Source organism: Periplaneta americana, chromosome 16 (assembly GCF_040183065.1).
Source record: "Periplaneta americana isolate PAMFEO1 chromosome 16, P.americana_PAMFEO1_priV1, whole genome shotgun sequence".
In the NCBI taxonomy this organism is placed as follows: domain Eukaryota; kingdom Metazoa; phylum Arthropoda; class Insecta; order Blattodea; family Blattidae; genus Periplaneta; species Periplaneta americana.
In genome coordinates this window covers 139,652,145-139,677,806 of record NC_091132.1, presented here as the reverse complement: position 1 = coordinate 139,677,806, position 25,662 = coordinate 139,652,145, and the positions used below count along the sequence as shown (strand labels likewise).

At 34.9% G+C, this 25,662-nt stretch overlaps 1 protein-coding gene across 1 annotated transcript in view; it reads right to left on the bottom strand.

Moving 5' to 3' along the window:
- LOC138691409 (mucin-2) overlaps positions 1 to 4,158 on the bottom strand; it is a 434,026-nt gene extending 429,868 nt beyond the window's left edge. Inside the window, exon 1 of the mRNA XM_069813321.1 lies at positions 3,967 to 4,158. Within this exon, the coding sequence (XP_069669422.1) occupies positions 3,967 to 4,075 (109 nt within the window). The 5' untranslated portion in view covers positions 4,076 to 4,158. The remainder of the gene's footprint in view (positions 1 to 3,966) is intronic.
- Between the last annotated feature and the right edge of the window lie 21,504 nt (positions 4,159 to 25,662).

Below are 25,662 nucleotides of genomic sequence, written 5' to 3'. Positions count from 1 at the left end.
GAACACTTATGTATGTATGTTCAGAATGCCTGGAATATCGTGTCTAAAAACAGTCGCTATTTGCAAAGACTAGTCAATTCCATGCCCACTCGACTCCAAGATGATCGAGATAAGAGGAAGATAGACTAAATATTGAATTGTGGCTTTTTGTTTTGTTTTTTTGAACGCTTAATTGTTTGAATGTTTTAAGGCCGACGCCAGTAAATTTGTTTTGTTTATGCCACGAAAGATATTTTTATTGAGAATAAAATCTTTTTTCTTTCCATTTGCAGCCACAATATCATAATGATAAAGTCATGGCATAATATATTAATGAACCTGATGTTAATTACTAAAATAATCGTAAAAGAGAAAGGAGCCATTATGTATAGTTTGTCTCTCTCAAAAACAGAACGAAAAAGAACATAAAAAGCACGAGGTTGTAGTCGAACGCAGGACCTCATGAATAAGAGGCCTGAACGCTACCATTATGCTATCGATAACACACAGAATACTTCAATTATAACTGTAGATATCAGGCAACGTGGTCCAACAACATGTAACATCGCCTGTCTCCGAATTGTAGCGAAGATACCCGAAGGGCACTTTGTTTCAGGAGAGCGGCCACTTTTTCTTTTGACAGCTGTACATAGAGAGTTACTTGGCATTAACACTGATAGTCATTGTCTAGTAGTGATCGGAAAATCACAGTTAAGCTTTGAGCGCTAAGCATTTCAAACTTTCAATTGCTTCTCCTGCAAAATGTATTCCAAATGACATCCATCATTCTTGCAGTGGACTCTTCAATTCTCTACAATCTGGTAAAACGGTTAAAGGCAAATAAGACTCCTGATTGAATTTATAGAGCGTTACCAAATGTCCTAAGTACTTTTTGAATCGAGCACACACAGGATAAAGGACTTAAGAATATTTAATACTTTATTCCTTACAAACATCACATGTTTACTTTCCATGCTTCCCTATCAAAAAGGTCTAACTTGTATTTTAACCATTTTATCACATACTGATGCCCTTTCCTTTCAAAACTTTAAATCCTATAATTGTTTAAGACCCATTTTGCATTCCTAATAATTTATATTTCTCATTTATTTTGACATGAAGTTCTTATGTTTAATAGTCCCTTCTACTTAGTTTGGCTTCTAGTCTTAAAAGGGCTTAAGTGCGGCTATTTTTGGAAATAATCAAGAAAATTGTTAAATGAGCAGAATAACCTATTTTAGAAGAAATGTAAACAAGTAGTATCCAGGAAAAACCTCTTAATTTAAAAAACTCTATAATTGACACCAATTTTAATCTTTCTACTGCTTTCCTGAAAAGTATAAAATTTTTACTTAAGACCTTTTTCCTCCCGGCCACAGATTTATGATCTAAAAAATCGCGAAAAAAAAAATGTGCTTGCTTTATGTAGTATGTTTCGTGGTGGAGCTACGGAGCAGGGTTTCCCCAAGAACTTTAGTTTCTTATGTATCTTTTAATATTTCTAATGCCGATATTATCGTCACTAGGGCTAGGATTTTGATGACCTATAAATAATAAAAAAATTTCCTAAAAACAATGCATTTATGTCCTAAAAATCTAAAAAAAAAAAAATGACCTTAAAAATGCCCTAAAAGTTGATCTTACATTCTAAAATTGGCTTAGTAGGAAAAGGAGTTTTGTGCTACTTAATATTTAGACTAATTAAATTAAATTCTACTACCAACATTTAAGTTTATTTAATTGTACATATTTTATCTAAGTCGTACACTTTAATTAATTATTTTACCTGATGTAGTTTCCATGTAGCCCATCACAAGGCCACTCTTATACGGAATTAGCAGGTATAGAGGAGTCTATATTGAAGGGGTGGTTGGACTGATCCATTACATGGGGTGTACTACGTTAAAAGGGCTATATTTGCGTAGAAAAACTATTAAAATATTATACAAAATAATTAGCCATGGGCGTAGCTCGGTCGGTTAACGCGCTTGCCTGCCGATCCGGAGTTCCGCTCGGCCGCAGGTTCGATTCCCGCTTGGGCTGATTATCTGATTAGGTTTTTTCCGAGGTTTTTCCAAACCGTAAGGCAAATGTCAGATAATCTATGTGCGAATCTGCGGCTTCATCTCGCCAAATATCATATCACTATCACCAACTCCATCGACGCTAAATAACCTCGTAGTTGGTACAGTGTCGTTAAATAACCAAGTAAAAAATAAAGGGTATTATTTGACAAAATATGTAGACAAAATATCAAAGGAAATAAACATTATTTTATATTAATAATGAGGATTTGTGGCCAAAATTAAGTGAAAATGCCACAAAAATGTCCGAATAACACGAAAGATGCTCTTATGAGTTGAAACAGGCAAAAAATGCAAAACAATGCCCTAACAAATATGTCTTAAAACACTCAGTTTATCACATCTATACTAATAATAAATCTGGAGCCGAAATGTTTCTGGTAATTTTCGATTTTGCAAAAACAATTGGTCCTAACATATATAATTAACCACCCTGAAACCGAAAATCGCTCTTTTGAAATTTTTGTTTGTATGTCTGTCTGTCTGTCTGTCTGTCTGCCTGTATGTTTGTTACCTTTTCACGCGATAATGGATGAACAAATTTTGATGAAAATTGGAATATAAATTATGTTCGTTGTAACTTAGATTTTAGGCTATATGGCATTCAAAATACATTATTTAAAAGGGGGTTATAAGGGGGCCTGAATTAAATAAATCGAAATATCTCGCTTATTATTGATTTTTGTGAAATATGTTACATAACAAAAGTTTCTTTAAAAATAATTTGCGATAAGTTTTATTCCTTGAAATATTTTGATAGGACTGATATTTAATGAGATAAATGAGTTTTAAATATTAAAATAACTGCCATCTAAGGCCGTATAATGAAATAGAAAACAAATGACTTCGTCTATAAGGGGCCTTGGACAGCAACAGTCGAAAGCTATGAAAGATAGCCTACAGAGAATGTTTCTGTGTTTGTATGAAGTAATATCGGAAGCTAAATTAACCGATTTGTATAATTATTATTTCACCGTTGGAAAGTGTAGTTTCTCTAGATGGACATAATGCTATAATGTTATTACAGTAACTTCTGATATAATATAATGTAATGTAATATAGTATAATATAATATAATATAATATAATATAATATAATATAATATAATATAATATAATATAATATAATATAATATAATATATGTAATATTATATAATTTAATTTAAGTTATTTGAAGGGTTCAGAACCATAGTGGGCCAAATGCCATTTACTGAATACGTAGAAAACAAGGGTTGAAATTAAGTTATTACCATAATTCAATGGAAACCTATAACAAGTAAAATAAAGTATACACATTAAATCTAAATGATGTCAATGTTCATTAAACTATGATTGCATATAATAAAAATTAGAAACATGTTAAAGGAATTGTCATTGCACCAATGAGTGGTCTCTGGACCAAAATGATCGCATTTTAATTATTTGGATGCAATTTAAATTAAGTAACATATTAAACGATTTATCCTTCTATCAAGCACGAATGTTCCCTGGATCAAATGTCCTATTTTAATTATGTAATTACTTTATATTTATTTCTAACGGGTGCAGCGGAGCGCACGGGTACGGCTAGTAACGTATAAATATTAAAGCGGCAATGTTTCTGGCTTACTTAAAAAAAGATGCAATTTCATCAAAATCCTAGCCCTCATCGTCACATTATCATCTTATGACTTGAAAATAAGTTCCAATTTTTTAAATTGTTGTAAAGTGAAATATGTAGCTGATGACTTTTTAACGTCTTTTGAGATTTCCGGTGGGAGCTAGGAAGTTGTAGGGTAGCATTTCCTCCAAGTGCTTGGATTTCTATTGTCAATCTTATTTGCGACTGTCACCATATGTCCATTCCATGGATTCCCAAGTTCAGGGTGGATAATAAAGAAGTACTGAGTAGCACTAGACTCACCGCCTGCGCCTGGTGGTGTGGCCGCCATGTCTTCCCCGCTGCAGGCGATGATCCCGAAGAGGACACTCACCGCAACCAACACTGACGCCGTTATCACCGTCGCCGTCATAGTCCGGCGGGTTGACGGGCACTGCGCGTCTTGGTTCTTGGCGGTCTGGCTGAACACTACAGAGGCCGGCCCGCGTGCTCTCCTGGTCTGTTGGCGGCTGTGTGGAGCGCGAGGAGAGGAGAGGGGGCACAGCGGCCGAACACCACGACCTGAAACCGAGAAGTACCTGTGTGCTCTCTCTGCACACTGCACTTCCCTTATCTGTGATAACACCTCGAGGAAATGCACTCTAATTGTCGAGGGGCAATGCCCAATGGCCTGTCCTTCGCTATAGCGTCCCCGAGTTCGATTACTCGTAGGGTAGTCTAGATTCATCTCTCATACATAGGTAGGTTCTGGATGTGTGTCTTTTTGATCTAGCACCAGCGAACCAGAGTTCGATCCCGGAGAGAAAACTGGAACTATGTCCCTTTTCTGTAGAGACTGAGTATCTGCCCTTCTTTCCATGTCAGGGAATACGGCTTCGATCTTCGACACCTAATTCAGACTGATCTTTTCTTACGTGTTCCTTGTTTAACTTCAGCAACTAGAAGACGATCCCACATTGAAAAGTGGAGATTTGGAGATTTGCCTCCTTTCTAAAGGAACTGGGCACATGTCCCATTTCTTGAGCCAAAGCAGCAGGCATAAGTTCGATTCTCGGAAGAAAGTGGATGTATATTTAACAATCGGAGGGACCTGATGGTTCCATGTCAACAATCAACATCAATAGGTAGCGTCCCCGAGTTCGATTAAAGTTGCCTCGTTTAATTATTAGGCAGCGGCATTCCTTTTAAGATTTGTAGGTCTTTATTGCATGCACCGATAATAAAATGAAAATGCGACGTTGTCAAGTCTTGTTTATTGCTGCTATATTTTAATATAACATGGATATGGGCTAGGCTTAATTTCTCAAAGCATGAGTTAATTTGAAGATTATTTATATTATTTAGATTATTTATTTTAAATTAATTATTTAAAGAACTGTAATGTAATTAATTTTCACTGTGAAATAGAACAAGACACACTGCTAAAATTTGCAACTCTGGTTTATACACTCCGCGTGGAGTATTGAAGCGGCCTTCAAAAGACTTGACGACGACAATGGACAGCGACATAATTAAAATTATTGAAACTACAAAGCTTCCGTCCTCTTTGACACCGCTAGCCTACTAAGTAGCCACTACTTTACTCGTAGGGTAGTCGAGATTAATCTCTCATACATACGTAGGTTCTGGATGTGTGTCTTCTTTATGATCTAGCACCAGCGAACAAGAGTTCGTTCCCGGAGAGAAAACTGGAACTATGTCCCTTTTCTGTGGAGGCTGAGTATCTGTCCTTTCCATGTCAGGGAACACGGTTTCGATCCTCACCTAATTCAGATTGATCTTTTCTTACGTGTTTCTTGTTTAACTTCAGGAACTATAAGACGATCCCAAATAGAAGAGTGGAGATTTGGAGATTTACCTAATTTCTAAACACATAATATATGGCATTCATTGACTTTGAAAAGGCTTTTAATAAAGTTAATCGGAATAAATTACTTCAGATTTTGGCAGATGATCGAGTACCTCAACAGAGTATACAAAATATTTACAACATATATAAAACAACCATCATAGCAATTCGAAGCAACAATAGACTTTCAGAATGGCGACCTGTTTATAGTGGAGTACGACAAGACTGTGGTCTTTCACCACTTCTGTTCATTATATATATATATATATATATATATATATATATATATATATATATATATATATATAAACAGAATCGTTCAAGATTGGCGACAGACACGCCATGGATTTATTCCAATTAATCGAAATTTCCAGCTTAATGCTTTACTTTTCGCTGATGATCTAGTTCTCATAGCATCAACTGAAGATGATTTACAATATTCAGTACACAATATAAATATGGTCAGTGAAAAATATAACATGGAAATTAATATTGAAAAACGAAAATCATGTCATTTTGTGGGAAATTCCCTGTGCCAAGTAAAATCTGTTTGAATAATAAAATAATAGAAAGAGTAAATACTTTCACTTACCTTGGCTATACACTATCACCTTATGATGAAGTAGATATTGCTGAAAAAATATGTAAATATAATAAAACAATGGGGATCATTAATAAAATCATGAAACCTTCACTAATAGAAAGACACAAGAATAGGCTTGTATAAAACCTTAGCACAGCCAGTATTAAGCTATGGTAGTGTAGCGTGGACTTTGAAGAATAAAGAGGTCAGTAGAATAACAGCAAGTGAGATGAGGTTCATGAGAGCAACAGCTGGGTATACTCGCTGGGATCATAAAAATAATGAGGACATATGCAAGAACTTCAAATAGAACCCATTATGCAGTTCATCAGCAAATATCAATTTCAGTGGAAGGGTCATCTCGAACGAATGGATCGATGCAGAATTCCAAAAGCACTGTTTCATTAACATCCGCATGGCAAAAGATCTCTAGGTCGTCCGAAGAAGAGATGGACTGAAAATTATAGTTTGAGACCGTAACAGGCCACTTGACCTAATACTTGTTAGGAAGACGACGACGACGACCTCCCTTCTATAGGACCTGGGCAGGTGTCCCAAAGCAGCGGGCATAAGTTCGATTCTCGGAAGAAAAGTGGATGTATATTTAACAATCGGAGGGACCGGATGGTCCCATGTCAAGAATCAACATCAATAGACTTCCATACAATTCCGGATAGAATAGCCTCTTCCCATATGTACAGTCTGTGTCCCTTGTCTTCGTAGAAAACTATCTTCTCCGTTTCTGTTACCGGCAGCACGGAAGTACAAGTCATAGATCAATTTCTAGCCCTACAGGAACATAGTTAATGTTCTTATTTGCTACATAAATAAAAGAACTGAATTCGATTACTAATAGAAGAGTAAAGATTTACAGTATATCCTTCTTGTATTCTAACAAAATCAGCAGAGCCATAGACTACTAGATTTTCGTCAAAATTGGCATTTTATTTCCTTCCTTATATTGGAATTCTGTGTCCTTTTTATCAAGAAAAAACTAAGTTCCTGACACGAAAATTGATATCTCCCCTATACAACTGTCGAACTGTTGAACGATATTGCAATTTGAAAGGAAATTGTTTAAACACGTGATCAGTATTCATGTTTAATTCTCCTTTGTGTGTATAGCCTATATGTAATTTTCCTCAGTGTTGTATAGTTATAATTTACATTTGAATTTGTTATTCTTGTAATTTGTAATATTGGTTCACTTACCGGTTGCATATTCATTGAGTGTATCTTCTAGCCTTATATTATTTTTCAATTATTATTTAGTATGTTTGCATTATTTTACTCAACTTATGCTTGTGTGACTATAGAAATTTTTTGTTACTCTTCTTTAAATATTAGTCTGTAAAATTGTATCAGCTTCTTTTGTTTCTGGCTAAGTGGAAGAGAAGGCCTGATGGGCTTAACTTCGCCAGAATAAATAATAATAATAATAATAATAATAATAATAATAATAATAATAATAATAATAATAAATATTATTATTATTATTATTATTATTATTATTATTATTATTATTATTATTATTACATAAGTAGTGGGTAAGTGTCCCTTGTTTTGCTGCAAAACCAGTATCCAACTTTGATTACTGGCAGTTAGGTGCAGATTTATCCCAATTTCTTAGAGAGTGGATGTTTATTCTGGATCTTCTTGCGTAAAAATCTTATCCCGATTCGATTTCTGGAATGAATGTGTAATTTATTATAGATGGCGCCAGCGTTCTTGGCGTATGTCCTAGAGTATAGTGCCCAGTTTGTGAGCATGTTGCTAGTGCAGGTGAGAATGGTACCACTCTCTATACACGTCACATCAACCATTTGTCAAACACAATTGTCAGATTGACTGCGGCAAAGGTAAAACACTCGTACTTAACGTTCCTATTACTTATTTCACACGCCAGAAACGGTGATGCGGACTGTACTATGCTTGTGTCCCTCGTCTTTTGCTGCAAAACCATGTGGGTAGGATTCTGTTACCGACTGGATAGTAGAGATCTCTCACTTTGGCGCACGTATCTTTCTACTGTATTATCACAGACGGTACATTTTTTCACGCTGACCAATAGCTCGTGGAATTCTATTAGTTAAAATTACAGGATATGAAGTGCCAACGCTGACCAGCCCGCTGTTGGCCTCACGTCTACAAGCCCCAGCAGAAATTAACGTTTAATCAACACAACGAAAATATCGTGTGGTTAGCACGATGATCCCCCAGCCATTATACCTGGTTCGTAACCAGATTTTGCTACCTATTATAGGTACTCAAATTCATCACGATGCTGGTTGGGACCGGTCCCATTCACTGGCCGAAATTTAATGAGAAAATATTTTCCCCAAGAGAACTGGAACCAGCGTTCATTCTGTAAAGCAGAGCTGGGCACCAAGAGCGAATTCTACTCTCTCCCGGGGAGACATATGACTTCTCTGCAATTCCTTTCTTCCCCTCCGAACACCGCGCAGCTTGATGCCGTGACGGATGAATATTAAGCGTCCCCGTTTAGAGTTTGGATTCGCTCCTGGTGCCCAGCCATGCTGTAAAGCGAGTCCTAGGAAGGATGCCTTAAACCACGACGCTACTTCAGGGAACGGAGTTCCACTAATTTTGCTTTCAAATCCTTGCAAAAGTGAGAACAGGTGAACTTAATTATTAACAGTGTATATTTCCAATAAATGATTTCTTAGCATCGCCACAGATACACTTGATTGTACTTGTCACTATCTCTGTCACTAGAGAGTTCTTGAAATTTATATTTTCCCCGCCATTCATAAAATATTTTGATATGATACCTCCTGCACAAAAGGGGAGATCTATAACTGAAACTTGATGAATATATTTCAGTATTATTTGTATTTATCCTGGTAATAATGAACAGTTTGTTTTTCAGCATTAACTTCCCATGATTGTATGAGAAGATTCGAAGAGAACGTCTGGATGTATACCTTCGGCTCCCCCTCCTACCAATAATGCATAAGACAATGTCAATACGGCGGTTGCTGTCGTCTGCGATACGACGAACTTTTTTGTTGATTTAGAGTTCGTTATTTTTTTTCTGGCTATTACGTGCTTATTTAAGTTGTGTTAACTCTCGCTAAGTGGTTTTATTATTTTATTTTATCAGTCTTAGTATTTATTTTATTATTGTTAATATTTTTGTTTTATTATTATTATTAATTAATTAATTAATTTGTATTACTATCTTTGTATTATCTCCGTCACGGTTATTCTATTATTATTATTATTATTATTATTATTATTATTATTATTACCATTATTTCTATCATCAACACTATTATTAATATCTGTAAAATTTATGTAGACTACTGGACTGTACCCGAGCACGAGCATATGCTCATTTCGAGTATCTATTCTTATGTACCATTTCAAATGTATATTGGGAATAAATTTGAATTTGAATTTGTTAAATTATAACCATTGAAAGACTATTGTCTGTACATCATCATCATCATCATCATCATCATCATCATCATCATCATCATCATCATCATCATCATCATCATCATGTCTTCTGTCAGCCTCTGTGATAAAATATCCAGCTAATAATGTCTGATTTCTGACGAGGGAGTGAAAATTGATCTCTCTTCTTTGAGACTGTGTGTGATGTAAGTTACTCTAGTTTATCCCTGTGCTGTATTGCCTTAAGCGATGATTTTGGACCATGCTGTTAGCATGACCACTTCATCACTTGTAAATTTTAAGTAAAATGAAGTTATGTTCGTTAAAAATAGAAACTTTTGTGTTCATTTGAAACTCGCTTCGTTTTGTGAAACTAAGCCTAATAATAATAATAATAATAATAATAATAATAATAATAATAATAATAATAATACTCGGTCACGACGAGATAGCACGTTAGAAATTCCACTTCACACATCATCTCTGTATTCCTCATCTTTCACTGTTGCTACTTCTCGTCACTGAAACTCTCTGCCGCCTGAAGTCAAGGACTGCCGAACATTGAAATCTTTCAAATCCAAGTTAGAAAATTATCTTATGACGAGTTGCCAAACTAACTTACTATTATGACAAGTATTTTATCTTTTTGTTTTCATATGTCCCGATAATGGTATCTCTATATTGTAACAACATGAGCTATATATATAATCATAATTTTCCTTACTGTGTGTACCTAAAAATATTGTGTTCATTGTATGCTTTGTACTTCACTATTTTATTATTATTATTATTATTATTACTATTATCAATATTGTTATTATCTTATATTTTTTCACTTTGTATGTTTCATTTATTTTTATTATGCATTTTCCTTTCTATATGTTATATATTATATATGATTTCTACTTACTTATTGTTCACATTATATTATTATTATTATTATTATTATTATTATTATTATTTTATTCAGTTTTGTGTGTAAAATTGTAGTGTACTTTGTAAATTTATAGTGTTTTTTGTAATGCAGTTTTACTCCTGGTTGAGTTTTAGAGAAGGCCGTATGCCCTTAACTCTGCCAGGTTAAATAAACCTTTATATTATTATTATTATTATTATTATTATTATTATTATTATTATTATTATTATTATATTATTATTAATTGTAATAATGATCATGATCATGATCATGATAATAATATTGATAATGGTACAGTAAATGCAAAAATTAAATTTAAATATTCGACATGAAGGCTAATATTAGGATCCTACACACTAATCCAGATTGATTATATGCGTACATTTAGACATGATAATGTAGGCAAAATTTTGCAGAAAAAAATCACCCTTAGATATTTACTGTTCTTGTTAAATCAACTGTCCAAAGACAGATCTGAACCTCACAAGTGATACCAACAAGACACCACTTACGAGGCAACTAGGCCAGGAGATAATGGGGTAGGGAGGCTAATTTCTTTCCTCCATTGCATACATCGCCGATTAACTACATATTACATTAATCAAAATTTTCCGTGTTTATACAGGGACATCATTTTATTTTTACTTCAATTTTTATTGTAACTGAGTTCTTGAATGTACTTCACCCCCACCCCTTCTACTAGTGAACTTCCACCCGTCCTTACACAGAACCAAGGCCGCATATGGTAAACAGCACTGAGTTAGTGAGTATAGTACGTTCCAGAAATATGTTCGCGTTTTCCAGTGACGAAAGAGCTTTCAATATTGAATCATATTTTCGCACAGGTACTGTCCGTTTGTCTACGTCGCATCCCGATTTCCCCCACCTGCTTCTGCTCGCCCCTCTGTTAAAGCTGGGCTGTCTTAGCTCTTTTCTGAAAACATTAATTTCCGTTAGGAATTGGACGTTTACATAATATTATACAACTGTTTAAAATAACTTAAAATGGCCTCGTTAAGTAATTAACTGTCACGTGATTTTCCCCCTTTCTACGATTCTGCGGCATAACCACTTGGACGGACAGTAGATAGCATGTCTGAGTAATTTTATTCGTGCGGGTCGGGCAGAAGTGAAGATTTAATTTACAGTACGTAAGGTACTCTTTTATAGACTAAGTACAGAATTATTTCAACATGAGTTACTAATAAGAAGGACGAAACTGGCAATTGGAATTAGATGCAATAGTCTATAGTGGGATAATATGCATAAAAGAACTGAAGCCTGTATCGAAATGAATGGCCACCATTTTCAGAAATGTGTTTAAATATCCATATTATGATTATTTTTCAATTTAACTTCATTCTCTATGTTGTACGCTTATGTGCTGCAGACACTATAATATACACTGCATAATGAATACGTTCACATGGATAACTCAGTTCGTGAGTAAAACACTTATTCTTAATATAGTAATTACTGTATTTTGATTAAACAAAAACCTAATGAAAATTATCAAACTCAAAATCGCGATATTTCCTAGTTTACGTAAATGGATGAACTACTTTTTTTCCCTCCTATACCTAGTAGAGTGATTTGTTTGTGTTTTACTTTTCATGAAAATAAATTAATTGTTCTATAATAGGTGATGCTCTGTCTTGTAAATTTATGTTGGCTCAGTATCATCGAACTACAGCCGTGGAAGGGATAGAAACTGTTTCCGGTTCTCTAAAGGTATAGCCAGGTTAATATTAAAAATGTTAGTAAAAATAAAATGATGTCCCTATATAATCCATGCAAGATATTAGAAAATGATTCAGCAATTGTGTATTGGGACAGATGTGTGTTGACAAATGGTACAGTTAGATAATAGACCAAAATTTATAGTTCTGCAAAGAATGAACAATAACTCATTTTTGACAGATGTAACACTTGTAAAGAAATCAAATTTACTGTCAGCATATACAACCAAGATATAGAAATACTTCTATTGACTTGGCAATTGAAATTGCATAACTTTGTAAGATTAGCTGATAAATAAATTCACTGACATATTTTCATTTTTATCATAGTTTCGAAAGTGCATTGATAAACCCATCTTTTTGCTTGAAATGACGCCAATATTATTGTTCGTTTGATTGTTAGAGGCAAGTTAAAATCACAATTTGTTTTAATTGGTCAATGACATATATCGTTTTAAAACTATTCAATTGGCAGTGGTGACTAAGTGCGAACAGCTGAAAACAGAAGAAACATTACAAAAGACTGCTGTTTCTGAAGAAATAAGGAACAAACAAAGAAATGAGATATTAATCAATGTGTACCCTATTCTACTGTGAGTATACACATTACAGAGTTGGATAAATAAAATTATCTAGTAGTATCAATGAATTAGTAAGCCACCCATTCTTCATGGCACTTCTGCGAGAATCTGTTCCTCCAGCAACAAGCCCAGTCCACCCAGCAGGAAAAGTGGCAATAAAACAGAAAAAAATGAAAGACTTGGAAAAAATGAAGCAGTAGGCGCTACATCTCAAGTGAGCATGCGGCATTTTATGAAGAACTCTTCAGCTGGCCTACAGACAGTAACGCAACATATGATGACTGGAAAACAGTACATCCCAAGTGAAAAGACTGATTTCTCTTCATCATTCATGATATTTTCGTATTTTATTTATAATTATTATAATACATTCTATTTGTTGATTGTGTATGATTTCCAGTAAAGTAATTCAAGAATAGCATGAAAATATCTTTATCGTATTTGATTTTACTTGTTACAAAATTAATTTTTTTAAAGGGCTGCTTTTTTCATATTTTAAATTTCAATAAAGCCTGAAGTATCCGCATAATGCTTATAATTACTTTAAAAACCAATAATTGCAACCTGGACTATCAGCCCACATGTCCGGAATTATACATTTCCAAATATTTTCCCTCTATCATAGATTTGTTTAAAATTTCCCACAAATTTACTTTTCCTGACTTACGCCCTTAGAGAAAACCGATTCATTCAAGAAGCTGGATGTACTTCTTTTAAATACTTAATTAACAACTCAAATAATGTCAAGTGTTGCATAAACGTATATTATTTAGTACTAAATAAGCATAACATAACCTAACCTTTTCTAAGTAAGCTTAAGCAATCTCGTTTACATAAACATAACTAGACCTTTCCTAAACAAATCATATTAATTAATTGATTACATAAATTTTCTGTATACAGAATCAAAGTATAATAAAATACAATGTGGTGTATTGATATAAACTGATTAATTAAAGACAGAAAATTTCATATAAATAAGAGAACTCAGGGAAGGATGCAAGAATACTTGTTGCATTACCACGCTGAATGGAGATACCAATGCGCTAACGTAGATATTGACTGCTTCGAGGGTCCCCAGAAAGCTGCACTAAACGTCTGCCTATGGTGGAGATGAGAGCTTTGGCTTCAATACACATGATCCAAACGTTTCAACCGTAAAAGGGATAAAAATATAATTATCTGCAAGATGTTTATATTTATGATGTTTACTAAGAGCGGCACTTTCTGCTGCAGGTCCTGGTGTCTGGCACTTTCTGCTGCAGGTCCTGGTGTCTTAGAGGTTGAAGACAGATGAGAAGGGGCCAGTGTATCCACACATGTGGAATCCCAAAGTAAGAATTCACTTTACTTATTTTAATACGTTCTATATTGAGTATAATTATCTTCAGATTATTTCAGTTGTGTTTTATTTCAGATTGAAAGTTGATTTATCTAATGTAACTAGACAAATATTTGTATCGATGGTATTATATTTTCTTGGGTCTAGAAGTGTTCAGAATGTGGAGACAAACGTTTTAAAATAATGTTTCTCTCTATTTATTATTTATTCTGCATATTTCCTGTTTTACATTTAAAATTCATGTGAATGAAGGAAATTCAAGTGCCATGAGCATTAAACTACTACATTTAAGATTAAAAAATGCTGTCTATCACACTTAAAATAACCTTCTCAGTGGAAAATTGAGAGAGTATGCGCTGGCATTATGAAGAAAACTGCATTAGTAAGTATTCATAAATTTCCAAACGAACTTGAACCTTCTATTTTTAAAATGTAATATATTGCCACATCACAATCTGTGAATGAAATCATAAACAAGCCAATGAATGCGGGTGTAAAAATTATAGTGAGCAAATTGCTAATTTCCTGGAGACTACTTTTATTTGAAGAGACTCGTTTGCATGTCGTGAAAAATCTGTCTCCTTGACATTATTAAGGAATTTGTTCGACCATGATCAGCCTACTGGAATAATTATTGTTAAAATCTCTGTTTGAGCGTAACTTGAGTCCGTAAATTGCAAGAGTTTTGTGTACTTTGAGGTGATTTCAAATGGGCGCGTTATTATCACTTCTTTTATTTAGATCAGTTAGATCGAGTCTACTTCATCGGAAATACTGTAGATGCTGCTGCACGCCGTTCAAACCACTTTATAGTCCGGGTCAGCTTACTTAATACTCTAAGGGTGAAACCTTACCATTTCTCCCCTCTTACTACATATTGTAATGGATTATACTGATTTTCTAGCTCTCAGGTTGAATTTTCTTTTACCAACTTCCATAGGCGGAGAGAGAACCGTTTCCTTGGGAGGGAAGGGGGCAAAGCAAAACCATAGAATCCCCATATAACGGGGTTATGGGGGACATCATTTACCTCCTCCCCCGTTATAGCTTGACCGTAGTACAGTGTATCGGAATATAATCATTTAATAAAGGTATTTTCGGGGGCATTTTTCTTACAGTGTTATATCCATATCCGCAATTTTTCGAACCGAGCTGTATAGGGCTTGAACTGTAGGTCTACTACAAATTATAATAGGGTATAACTTAAAACAATCTTTCTCTTTTTCTCTCTCGTACAGAAGCAAATGCATACATCAATAAAACTGTGTAATAGTGCTAACAGAAACTTTTTATATGAAGTTTATCTTCCTGAAGATATATTATGAAATGTAAATTCTAATTATTTTATTTAATCTCGTCTTTAAGTTTACACATTTTACCAGGATCACTTTTCTTTTTTGTGCATTGTTGTGAAGTATGTTATTCATATTTCTCCAAGTGGCGGCCTGAACACCTGCAGACTTCTAACACACGAGTACAGGCTGTTACAAAAAAAAATTACAGTTCTTCCATTCCTCAAATGAGGTATAGGAATTATTATACATTCAGAAATTTAAAATAAATACTATAGTCGAGACACATGATCTGAAGACATTAACTCATCAACTTAAGCACAGAAACTTAATCATAAACAAAAGCAAAAAATATCTTTTGAATTCAATATTTTCTAATGTTAACAGAAAAAATATAAGAGGTCAGACAAATTTGGGGGGGGGCAGTGCCCCCCATACCTCCCATAACTCCGCCTTCGTTCCGAATTTCGGGTACTGACAAATACTACAACTGACAGTTATTTTCGAACTGTTATGTTGGCAGCAATAACTTGGGTTTGCAGTAAAGTTAACTGATGAAAATGCAAGTACCTAGGCTTGTGAATTAATAATTAATTAGTAATACTGATATTAATATTAATATCAATACACAATTCAGTTCTGTTGCGTTGTGATTCCAATTCAACTCTGTATTCAGGTAAGTGTAATTTAATAAGAAATAGCTTAGAGACTTACTTCGTATGAAACTTGCACGTAAATATATTAGACATTTCAATGATATTCTTTCGTGTTTAGATTTTTATTAATATGTCCAAGAGAAGAAGTAGCATGGTACCGACTTCTCCAAGAAAGAAAGCGCATGTAATTATTTTAAATACAGTAAGCTATACATTTCAAAGTGGTGTTCTGTTTTCAGAATTCATTCTAATAGTTTCACGTGATCAAACTACATTTTTATGTTAGTTAAAGCAATTAATTTTATGTTGCCAGACAAGATAAATTTTAATATTAGATGATATTAATTCTAATCACCAACATAATATGCGAGAAGTCCAGGAGGAAACTATTCTATTTCATAATTTATTGAACCATTTAGGAAACATCTCGCAATATAAAGATGGGATGTGGTAAATAAATAAGTCATTGTTATTGTTAATTACTATATTATTATTATTTATTATTATTATTATTATTATTATTATTATTATTATTACAGTACTTAGCATTGTCATTTTTCCCTCTTTGGTGATAACTGGTATTAGTTGGCAGCACTGAAGAGGCGGCCAATTTAGACTTTTAGGAACTACACTTACGTGATCCTACTATAGACGAAGTTAAAGAACTAGATACAGTACAATGGTACTCCTAAGACATCCAGCGTGTAGTTCTACTTTTCGTCTAAATATTGCCCCTGTTAAGATCATAGCTTATTTTTTCGAGGAACGAAAATAAAAAGAGGAATATTAAATAATGTATAGCTTTAGACGCAAAAAATGACCGATCTCCTGTAACGTGAATTTATTAAAATTCACTTCGAGCAGCGACTAAGGAAATGATGTTTATTTTGCACCCAATTTACTCATTGAGTATACCTTCGTTATAGATTATTCATAACACTTTACCCATAAATAGACAGAAAAAGCAACACACAAACAAAACAAAGGAAAAACAGAGTGGAATCGTGCATAAGAAATTCTTTCACGTGTAAACCTAAACTATCACGGAATTAACCGAAGTCTTTCGAAGGAGACTTAGCGTATGGCAGTCGGTCTTTTTTTGTCTAAGACTGTACATCAGCTTTTTTATTCAAATAACGAAGAGGATCAAGGTACTGGTTGCAGGAAGATTTAAAACCACAGATCAAATTACTTATTTTATTTAAGATGAAGTACTTTGTAGGTTTTAATTTGAACTAAATGGAATAATGTTTTAAAATTATTTAATTTATTTGAGTTACTCTACAAACACTGTGTTATAACTAGAGCCCGGATGTTTAGGCATTTATTTTGGTTAAAATAGGCAGGCATTTATTATTCATGGAAACAGACGAAAAATAAACGAATAATAAACTATCCCATACGGTATTCACTTTCCTTGGTTACATGTCAGAACAAGATGTTTTTAAGTTATCAAATGTCATAGTGAGCCGCCTGTCAGAGAGGACGGTTTTCATGGTGGAAAAAGATCTTTCTACTTCTACTGAAGTGATTGTAGCAAACTTAAAACAACTTATTTCAGAAGGACTGTCTCTACTTTCTTTCAGAGATCGGGAAAAATCGACTGTGTAGTGTTTCAAAAAGAGGGGTGTGAGAAAGGCTTAGAGACTTCAAAGTACGCGTGACTTGTGCGTGCAAGCGACAACAGTAACGAGATCTGGAGACTTACTTTTAATACTTCCTCATCCCCTTTCCTTCGCTGGTAAACCGCGAAGTGACTTGAGCACTGAGGGTTATACTGTTCAAACATCTTTGTTAAGTGACATAAAAGATAGAATCGGTAGGGGAGAAAAGTTTACGTTTTCTTGGAAACATATGTATTGCTGGAGAATGAGATTCTCAGTAAATATTTGTGTGAGGTGAATATATATTTTTAATTTGTACAACGGTTCTTTTTTGTTTTTTTTATATATATAATTTATGTGCGGTTTATTTTAAATGCGTTAAAAATATAGAAATGTACATTAACGACGTAAAAAGCTAAAAAAGGTATTTAACCTTAAAATAGGCAACGGGAACTTAAATAGGCGGAAAAGGCAAAATAAAAATTGGGCCTATCGTCCCCAAATGTGTGGAAACGTGTTTATCTCTAATAGGTTTTTCATACATACACTCAGTTTAAAAAAGGCATTTTTGCCTAACATTTGAACTCTAGTTATAACCCTTTCGATATCTTCTAATTCTTTAATCCCATTATTCAACCGTTGCCCAACCATGAGGTCTCTCTCTTGCTTAGTATTGTAATGTACACATATCATAGTATCCAGTTTCATTTCGCGCTCATCCACTTCTTTTAATTTTCATCGGTGAACGAAATACAATACTTTTTGTAGCGGCTTGTAAGGGTCCTCATTTGAACATAATTATTTTTGTACAGATTTTGTGAATGGTTATGTTTGTTATTTTTTCTTTATTTTTCATTTATAGGCCTACACGATTTTTGATTATTCTAGTAGAACATCTTGATTAATTTACCTGCACAATAATCCTAAAAGTAAGAAATGTCCTTGTACAGCCTATAGAAATGAGTAACTAATCATCTTCATAATCATCATTAGCATCATTCATAATCATATCCGTCAGGGATATTAGGCCAGGCGATTCCTTTGGCAAACAAATGATACATTTAAGAGATGTTCCTCATCTTTTATCTCTCAGGCTATAGGCTATGTAGAATAAAATTTGTAGACTTAATCCCTATTAACTAATTTCAATATGATTTTTATTAAAATTCCTTTGTAATTATTAACTAATTTTGTGATGTGATTTCTATTGTTAACAGAATTTCATTATTTCTTTTATGCTCGACCATGCCGAAATGTAGTAATTATACACCTGGTAGCAGCCCTTTAATGGACCTCATTAAAGTATACCTAACCATTAAAGTTCAGGTTTTCCACCAATCAGAAAGCAATATGAAAGCGCAAGTATCGATTATTCTCGGATATGCAATCGAAAGACAACTAGCGAAACGTCACGGAGGCTGGAAATCCAATACTGTCGCAGAAGGTTATGTTCTGTTACTATAATAATTAGCGTTAATTGTAAATAATATTCAAATAAATTCAATTTGTCATCTCGTTTTTTAATGTCTAATTTAATTTCAATGTTATATCAAGATTAATATTTATTTTACATTCTAGATTATATCAAGGTCAATGTGGACATCTGTTTCTCGGAAAAAATCAATACTTTCGCGTCTGCGCACATCTCACAATTTACGAGCTATGCACAAGGTCAGTACCGCTCTTCAGTCAGATAAGAATAAAATGAATACTTCTGAATAATTTCAAGTTAGAAATATGGTCGAGTATAAAAAGTCGTATGAAACTTGACTATAATGGTAATTAAGACGCTCGTATGAAAATTATGAAACTAGCTTGCGCTCGTTTCATAAACATACTCGCGTCTTAATTACTACCATTATAGGCTCGTTGCATAATGTACTATTGTAGTGCAAAAGAACTGTAGTTAGTTTTTACTTTGTAAAATATCAGCAGATTTCGCTAACACATAACATTATTCTTTAAGTATTGTACACTCTTTCTTGTTAAATATATTTAAAAAATATCCACCGCTGTACAATAACGGTTAGCATGTCTGACATTGAGCGGGTTCAAATCCTGGTGTGGACAAGTTACCTAGTTAAGGTTTTTCCGAAATTTTCCCTCAGCCCATTAATAGCAAATGCTGGGTAACTTTCCGCGCTGGAACCTGGACTCATTTCGCTGGCATTATCACCTTCACTACACTCGACGAAAGATAACCATCGCAGTTGATAAAGCGTCGTCAAATAAACACTTATATTAACAAATTAGATTATGTTCTTCTTGTTAACATAGACTAGATTAAACTGTGAATGTTAGACAAAATATGACCATCAATATTCCACAAGCACACTTCAGAATTTTAACTCCGGGACTCCAACTGTAAGAGGCAGAGAATTGTACTCCATAACCCTATACGCCTTCACAGCGTGAAGCATGTCACGAGGAAATTGAACAATAAGCCTTCAGCTGCACGAAGGAAGAATCCCACAAGAGCTGGAGTAAAGGTGATGGTTAGAATTTTACTCCGATGTAATCGCCATATTCTGCAACGGTTAATTGCAAACTATTAACGGTATTTTCAAGAGCGCGTCGAAAGAAAAGGGGTCAGTTCATAAAATTTTGTGCAACGAAAGATTCTGATAATATTCTGTGAGATATTGCCTAACTAAGGGTTGTCCAGAGAACGTCTATGGTCGTTTTAATGCACTTCAAATTTAAAACGATTAACAGAAATAAATTTCACAATTTATAATTCATCTACAATAGAAATCAGCAAAATAGTTGATAATTCACCATCATCATCATCAACATCATCATCATCATCATCATCATCATCTGCTACAGGTGTGAATTAAATTAATTCTGGCGAAGTTAGTTGTGGAGTCCATCTCCCTCCCGAATTATCTGTTTGAGATTCTTTATTTGTCTATGAATAACATATTTTCTATCCCATTTCTTTCTTATACTTTTATTTTATACTGTAAATTATGTTTTAGACTACAGATTTCCTCATACCTTACATGTCGTCTTGGAATTTCCCAGGAAAAGTATTTTTGCTGTTCGTACTCTTATTTCTTGGTTTAAGAATAGAAGCGAGATCTCGGCCGTAGTGTTATACAACTTGGTTATTTCCTCGTTTCGTTTTTATACTCACGGTGCTAACAATATTTCCACATATTGCTTTGGGTTTTGATATTTTGTTTCAGTATTTTATATATTTGTGATATTTCGCCAAAAGTATTGAAAATAAGACAGGTTTGTAATCGCAACATGCCTTAAGTCCAATGGCTACACTACCTATGAAGAAGTCCATGGAATAGCGGATGCTGGAAGTCATCGGCGTATTGATATAATATTTAAACCTGGAGAGACAAAAGGTCATATTCTGGATCCGACCATCAGATTCGAGACGCATCAGAATCAACCCGAGGAGGTTAATCTACAAAAAAGGACAATTTATGAACCCACTATCCCTTATTACAAAACATCATATAAGCTCAGAGATATAGAAGTCATCGGATTAATGGTGGACGCTAGAGGGACCATAACAAAACAATTTGTGTCATTCTGTCATAAATTTGGAGTCCCAACAACAACAATTAAGGAAATCTCTATTATAGTTTTGAAAGGTTCTTTGCAGATTTTATGGCGACATTTGTATTTCAATTCAAATTACGGTTGAATTTTCTCAGTCTATTATTTTATCTGTATTTTTATAAATTTTCATTACGTGAAATATTGTCTACTGCAAATTTTAGTTCCTTGTAAAAAAATTTCTTGTAAGACATTTTTAATGTGATTTTAAATGTTACTGTTTAACATTCTTTGTCTTTGGCATTATCAACAAGTTAAGGAAGATTGAATTATTGATATATATTAGTCCATTTTGACCCTTAAATTGGCGAAACTTTATTTCTCACTTTATTAAACCGTGTCGGAGTGTAAAGAAAACAACCATCGCAATGTCCATATTTTATATATTATACAATATTATAGGATGGCAGAAGGGAATTCAGGGCAACCGCTGAAGAGTGGAAGAGCCCACAAAAGAAAGAAGAATACAATATTATAGTATTGTGAAATTTTAATTTTCCTACCAATTTTTTTCTAGTCTATTAAAACTATAGCATACAGAGTGTTTAAAAAATACGAGGTATAATTTCAGGTATGTATTTCCCACATGTAGACAATCAAAATAGTTCATTACAACATGTGTCCGGAAATGCTTTATTTCCGAGTTATGGCCTTCACAACATTGAAATTCACCGGAACGTTTTTCTTTCCGCAGGTCGTTGCCCTCAAAGGAGACATTAAGAGGGCACTCCGAAGTTCATTCCGAGGCGAAGGTTACATTCAGTGTTGTGTAGGCGTTAGACCATGCGACATGTATTCAAATCAAGAGCTGGCAGAGATACACTTCATGTACGGTAAGGCGGACGGCAATGCTGCGCTGGCTCGTCGTTTGTACCAGGAGAGGTACCCACAGCGACAATGTCTGGATCGGAAGACATTTGTACGTCTCCATTACCGTCTGTGCGAGTATGGAAAATTTAACTCTCCTGGTTTGGGAAGGGGACGACCAAGATCTACAACTCCAGAAGTACAGGAAGAGATTCTGGAGGCTGTGAACATGACTCCTTCTATCAGCACACGAAGGGTAGCGTTGCAAGTCAATGTTCCTCATACGACTGTCTGGAGACTGTTGAAAGAGTATCAATTGTATCCTTATCATTTGCAACGTGTACAGGCCCTGTCACCAGCAGATTACCCTGCACGAGTTAGGTTCTGTCGGTGGTTCTTGCAGCAGTGTGGTATAAATCCGAACTTTCCTGCCTTAGTATTATTTACAGATGAAGCACAGTTCACACGAGATGGCATAACAAATTTCCACAATAAGAATGTATGGGCGTATGAAAACCCACGTGCAACTGTTCCATCTCATCACTAGGTGCGGTTCTCCCTCAACATGTGGGCCAGTATCATTGGTGATCGATTAGTTGGACCCCATGTACTTGTAAACAGACTTACGGGGCAGGCGTACACAAACTTCCTGGAAAACACTATACCTCATGTTTTAGAAGACACTCCACTAATCAATCGTCAACACATTCACTTCTCGCATGATGGCGCTCCTGCACACTTCAGTCGTACGGCTCGCCGGTACTTGGATCGAAGGTTTCCTGATCGATGGATAGGTAGAGGTGGCCCAATTGCTTGGCCTCCACGCTCACCTGATCTGAACCCTCTCGATTTCTACTTGTGGGGCCATTTAAAATCATTGGTTTATTCGTCTCCGGTGCCTGATTTGGAATCCCTTCGGAATCGAATTGTGGCATGTTCTGAGGACATACGCAACACTCCTGGAGTTTGGGATCGTGTTCGCAGGTCAATGAGACATCGATGTGAGGTCTGTATTCTAGCAGGAGGTGGACATTTTGAACATCTTCTGTAATGACAATGACCTGCGGAAAGAAAAACATTCCGGTGAATTTCAATGTTGTGAAGGTCATGACTCGGAAATGAAGCATTTCCGGACACATGTTGTAATGAACTATTTTGATTGTCTACATGTGGGAAATACATACCTGAAATTATGCCCCGTATTTTTGAAACACCCTGTATAGCCTATTTTTAGTAGGTTGTTTTACGACGCTTTATCAACATCTTAGGTTATTTAGCGTCTGAATGAGATGAAGGTGATAATGCCGCTGAAATGAGTCCGGGATTCAACACCGAAACATTTGATCAAAATGGGTTGAGGGGAAACCCCGGAAAAAACCTCAACCTGGTAACTTGCCCCGACCGGGAATCGAACCTGCCCCGACCGGGAATCGAACCCGGGCCACCTGGTTTCACGGCTAGACGCGCTAACCGTTATTCCACAGATGTGAACTGTATAGCCTATTAACCTGTTGTATCCTATAGGATACATTGCGAATTTAAGGATTAAAAACAATGACGCCTACATTATAGGCCTATTCTGAAAGGGGAAAATGATCTCTTTCTTATTGAGGTACGACTCAATCTAGCAGTTATAACAAGTACCGCACTTTGTTACAGGAGTGAATGTTTGACCTCGAAGAGCGTGATGGTGTAGGGTGAGTACAAGAGAGGGTGTAGTCTTCTCGGGTCAGCATGACGTTACTGTTCTCGTACAAAAGTTTTTTTTAGATGAGTCCAGTACTCATTACCAGGCTTCGAGACTTTGGACCCGATACAATAATTTTACTGTGCATGCACTATAGGTTGTTGACTCGCTGCAGGTAGATAGATATGTGTTGAGATAACAACGTTGCTATTTAGAGTAGGGTAAGGTAGTATGGGGAAACACACACATATGTACATTCTGAAAGTAAATATACATTGCACAATGACAATGTCAAAAGAATGTGTAAAGCTTTTATTCTCCGTCTTTCATCAGCATTCGTGTTTAATTATACACAGTGTTAATGGTGGAAATAAGCATGTAGCAATTTTAATTTTTTCATTTATCCTATTGGTCGAATTGCAATGTACCTACTACAAGATGCATTCTCAGTGTCTCAAACGTAAATCTTTTTCGGTTATCTGCCAAAGTTTGTACTGTAGAAAGCTGCGCTCTACGTCGCATGACGTGATAGGAGCAAAACGAAAAAACCTAACATCACTGCAGTCTCTAAGAGACAGATCTTTATTCTCGAGTGACTCTATATCCACTAATTTGCTGTTTATCTTACACAATATTCCATATCCGTTATTTTTACATAAAATTGATTTCCACTTTTGTTTATACGTTCAGTAACCGGTGTACTTGATGTCTCATTAATTCTCTGCATCATTTTCTAAATTAATTTGAGGGCTTCCGGCATCTCTTGCTCGGACTTTTCTAACCGTGTAATAGTTTCAGACACAGTATGTATGAAAACCAAATTATTCGTCAGAGCGTTTTCCTTTGCGTATTTGTTGGCATTCATTCTACAGTACCCCCACCCACTGTACGCTTTACCACTATACTCAGTACGCCGTTATGCGGATTTCCCACTGAACTGCTCTATTGGGTCCGAAGTCTCGAAGCCTGCTCATTACTATTTTCAGATATGAATTCTAATGTAGCAGCTTTTTCTTGATTCCTCTACAGCAGAAACGATTCCTCTATTTAATTGAACGTTGAGACATTGTTGCTCACCGCAACGAAATTTTAAGAACAAGGACAAAATGACGAAATTAGGAAGATCTATAATATTTTTAGATTAAATTATTTTTAATTATCTTGTGAACTTAGTTCTGAAACGTTCTACGCAGTATCTCCCCCTCGAAGTGGACATGCTCAGACGGTTTGAAATTTCAGCCGGAAGATTCCCTCTGTATGAAAAACAGAGCATAATCATATTCATTTGAACAGAAACCCATTATTATTATTTTCGAATGAATGAATGAATGAATGAAGAACAGGTTGAACTATTGAATTAATTAATGTTTCGAATTGATGAATGACTGCTTGCATTAAAATTCTACGTATAATTGTGACATCAATGAAGTAATCTATTAATCAAATTTCGATGCGTTAAGACTACAATTAGAGTTAGAAGCTCAATTGAAATCTTGGAATACAGATATAGCAGCCATATCAGAAACTAAAAGAAGCTCTAAAGAATTAACAGATTACATTAAAATTTATAGTGGAGTACCTCAAGGAAAGGGAGCATCTGCTCGAGTCTCTTCTCATATTAAAGAAATCATGGAAGAATAAAATACACAGTTACAACTAGGTCAGTGAAAGAATCGTAGGCCTAAGTGTAAGATTACGTACAGATAGAGGATATTTAACACTAAATTCAATCTCTGCACCTGAGGAAAGAGGGAGAGAAGCCGCAATGAATTCTGTACAGAACTTCAAGAATATTTATCACAAATAAATAAAAATGATTAATTAATTATAGCTGGAGACTTCAATGCTCGTATAGAAAAACAAACTAATACAAGATATAATGGGAACACATGGACAAGCTATATTGAATCAAAATGGTAAAATGTTAATAGAAATCAGTACTTT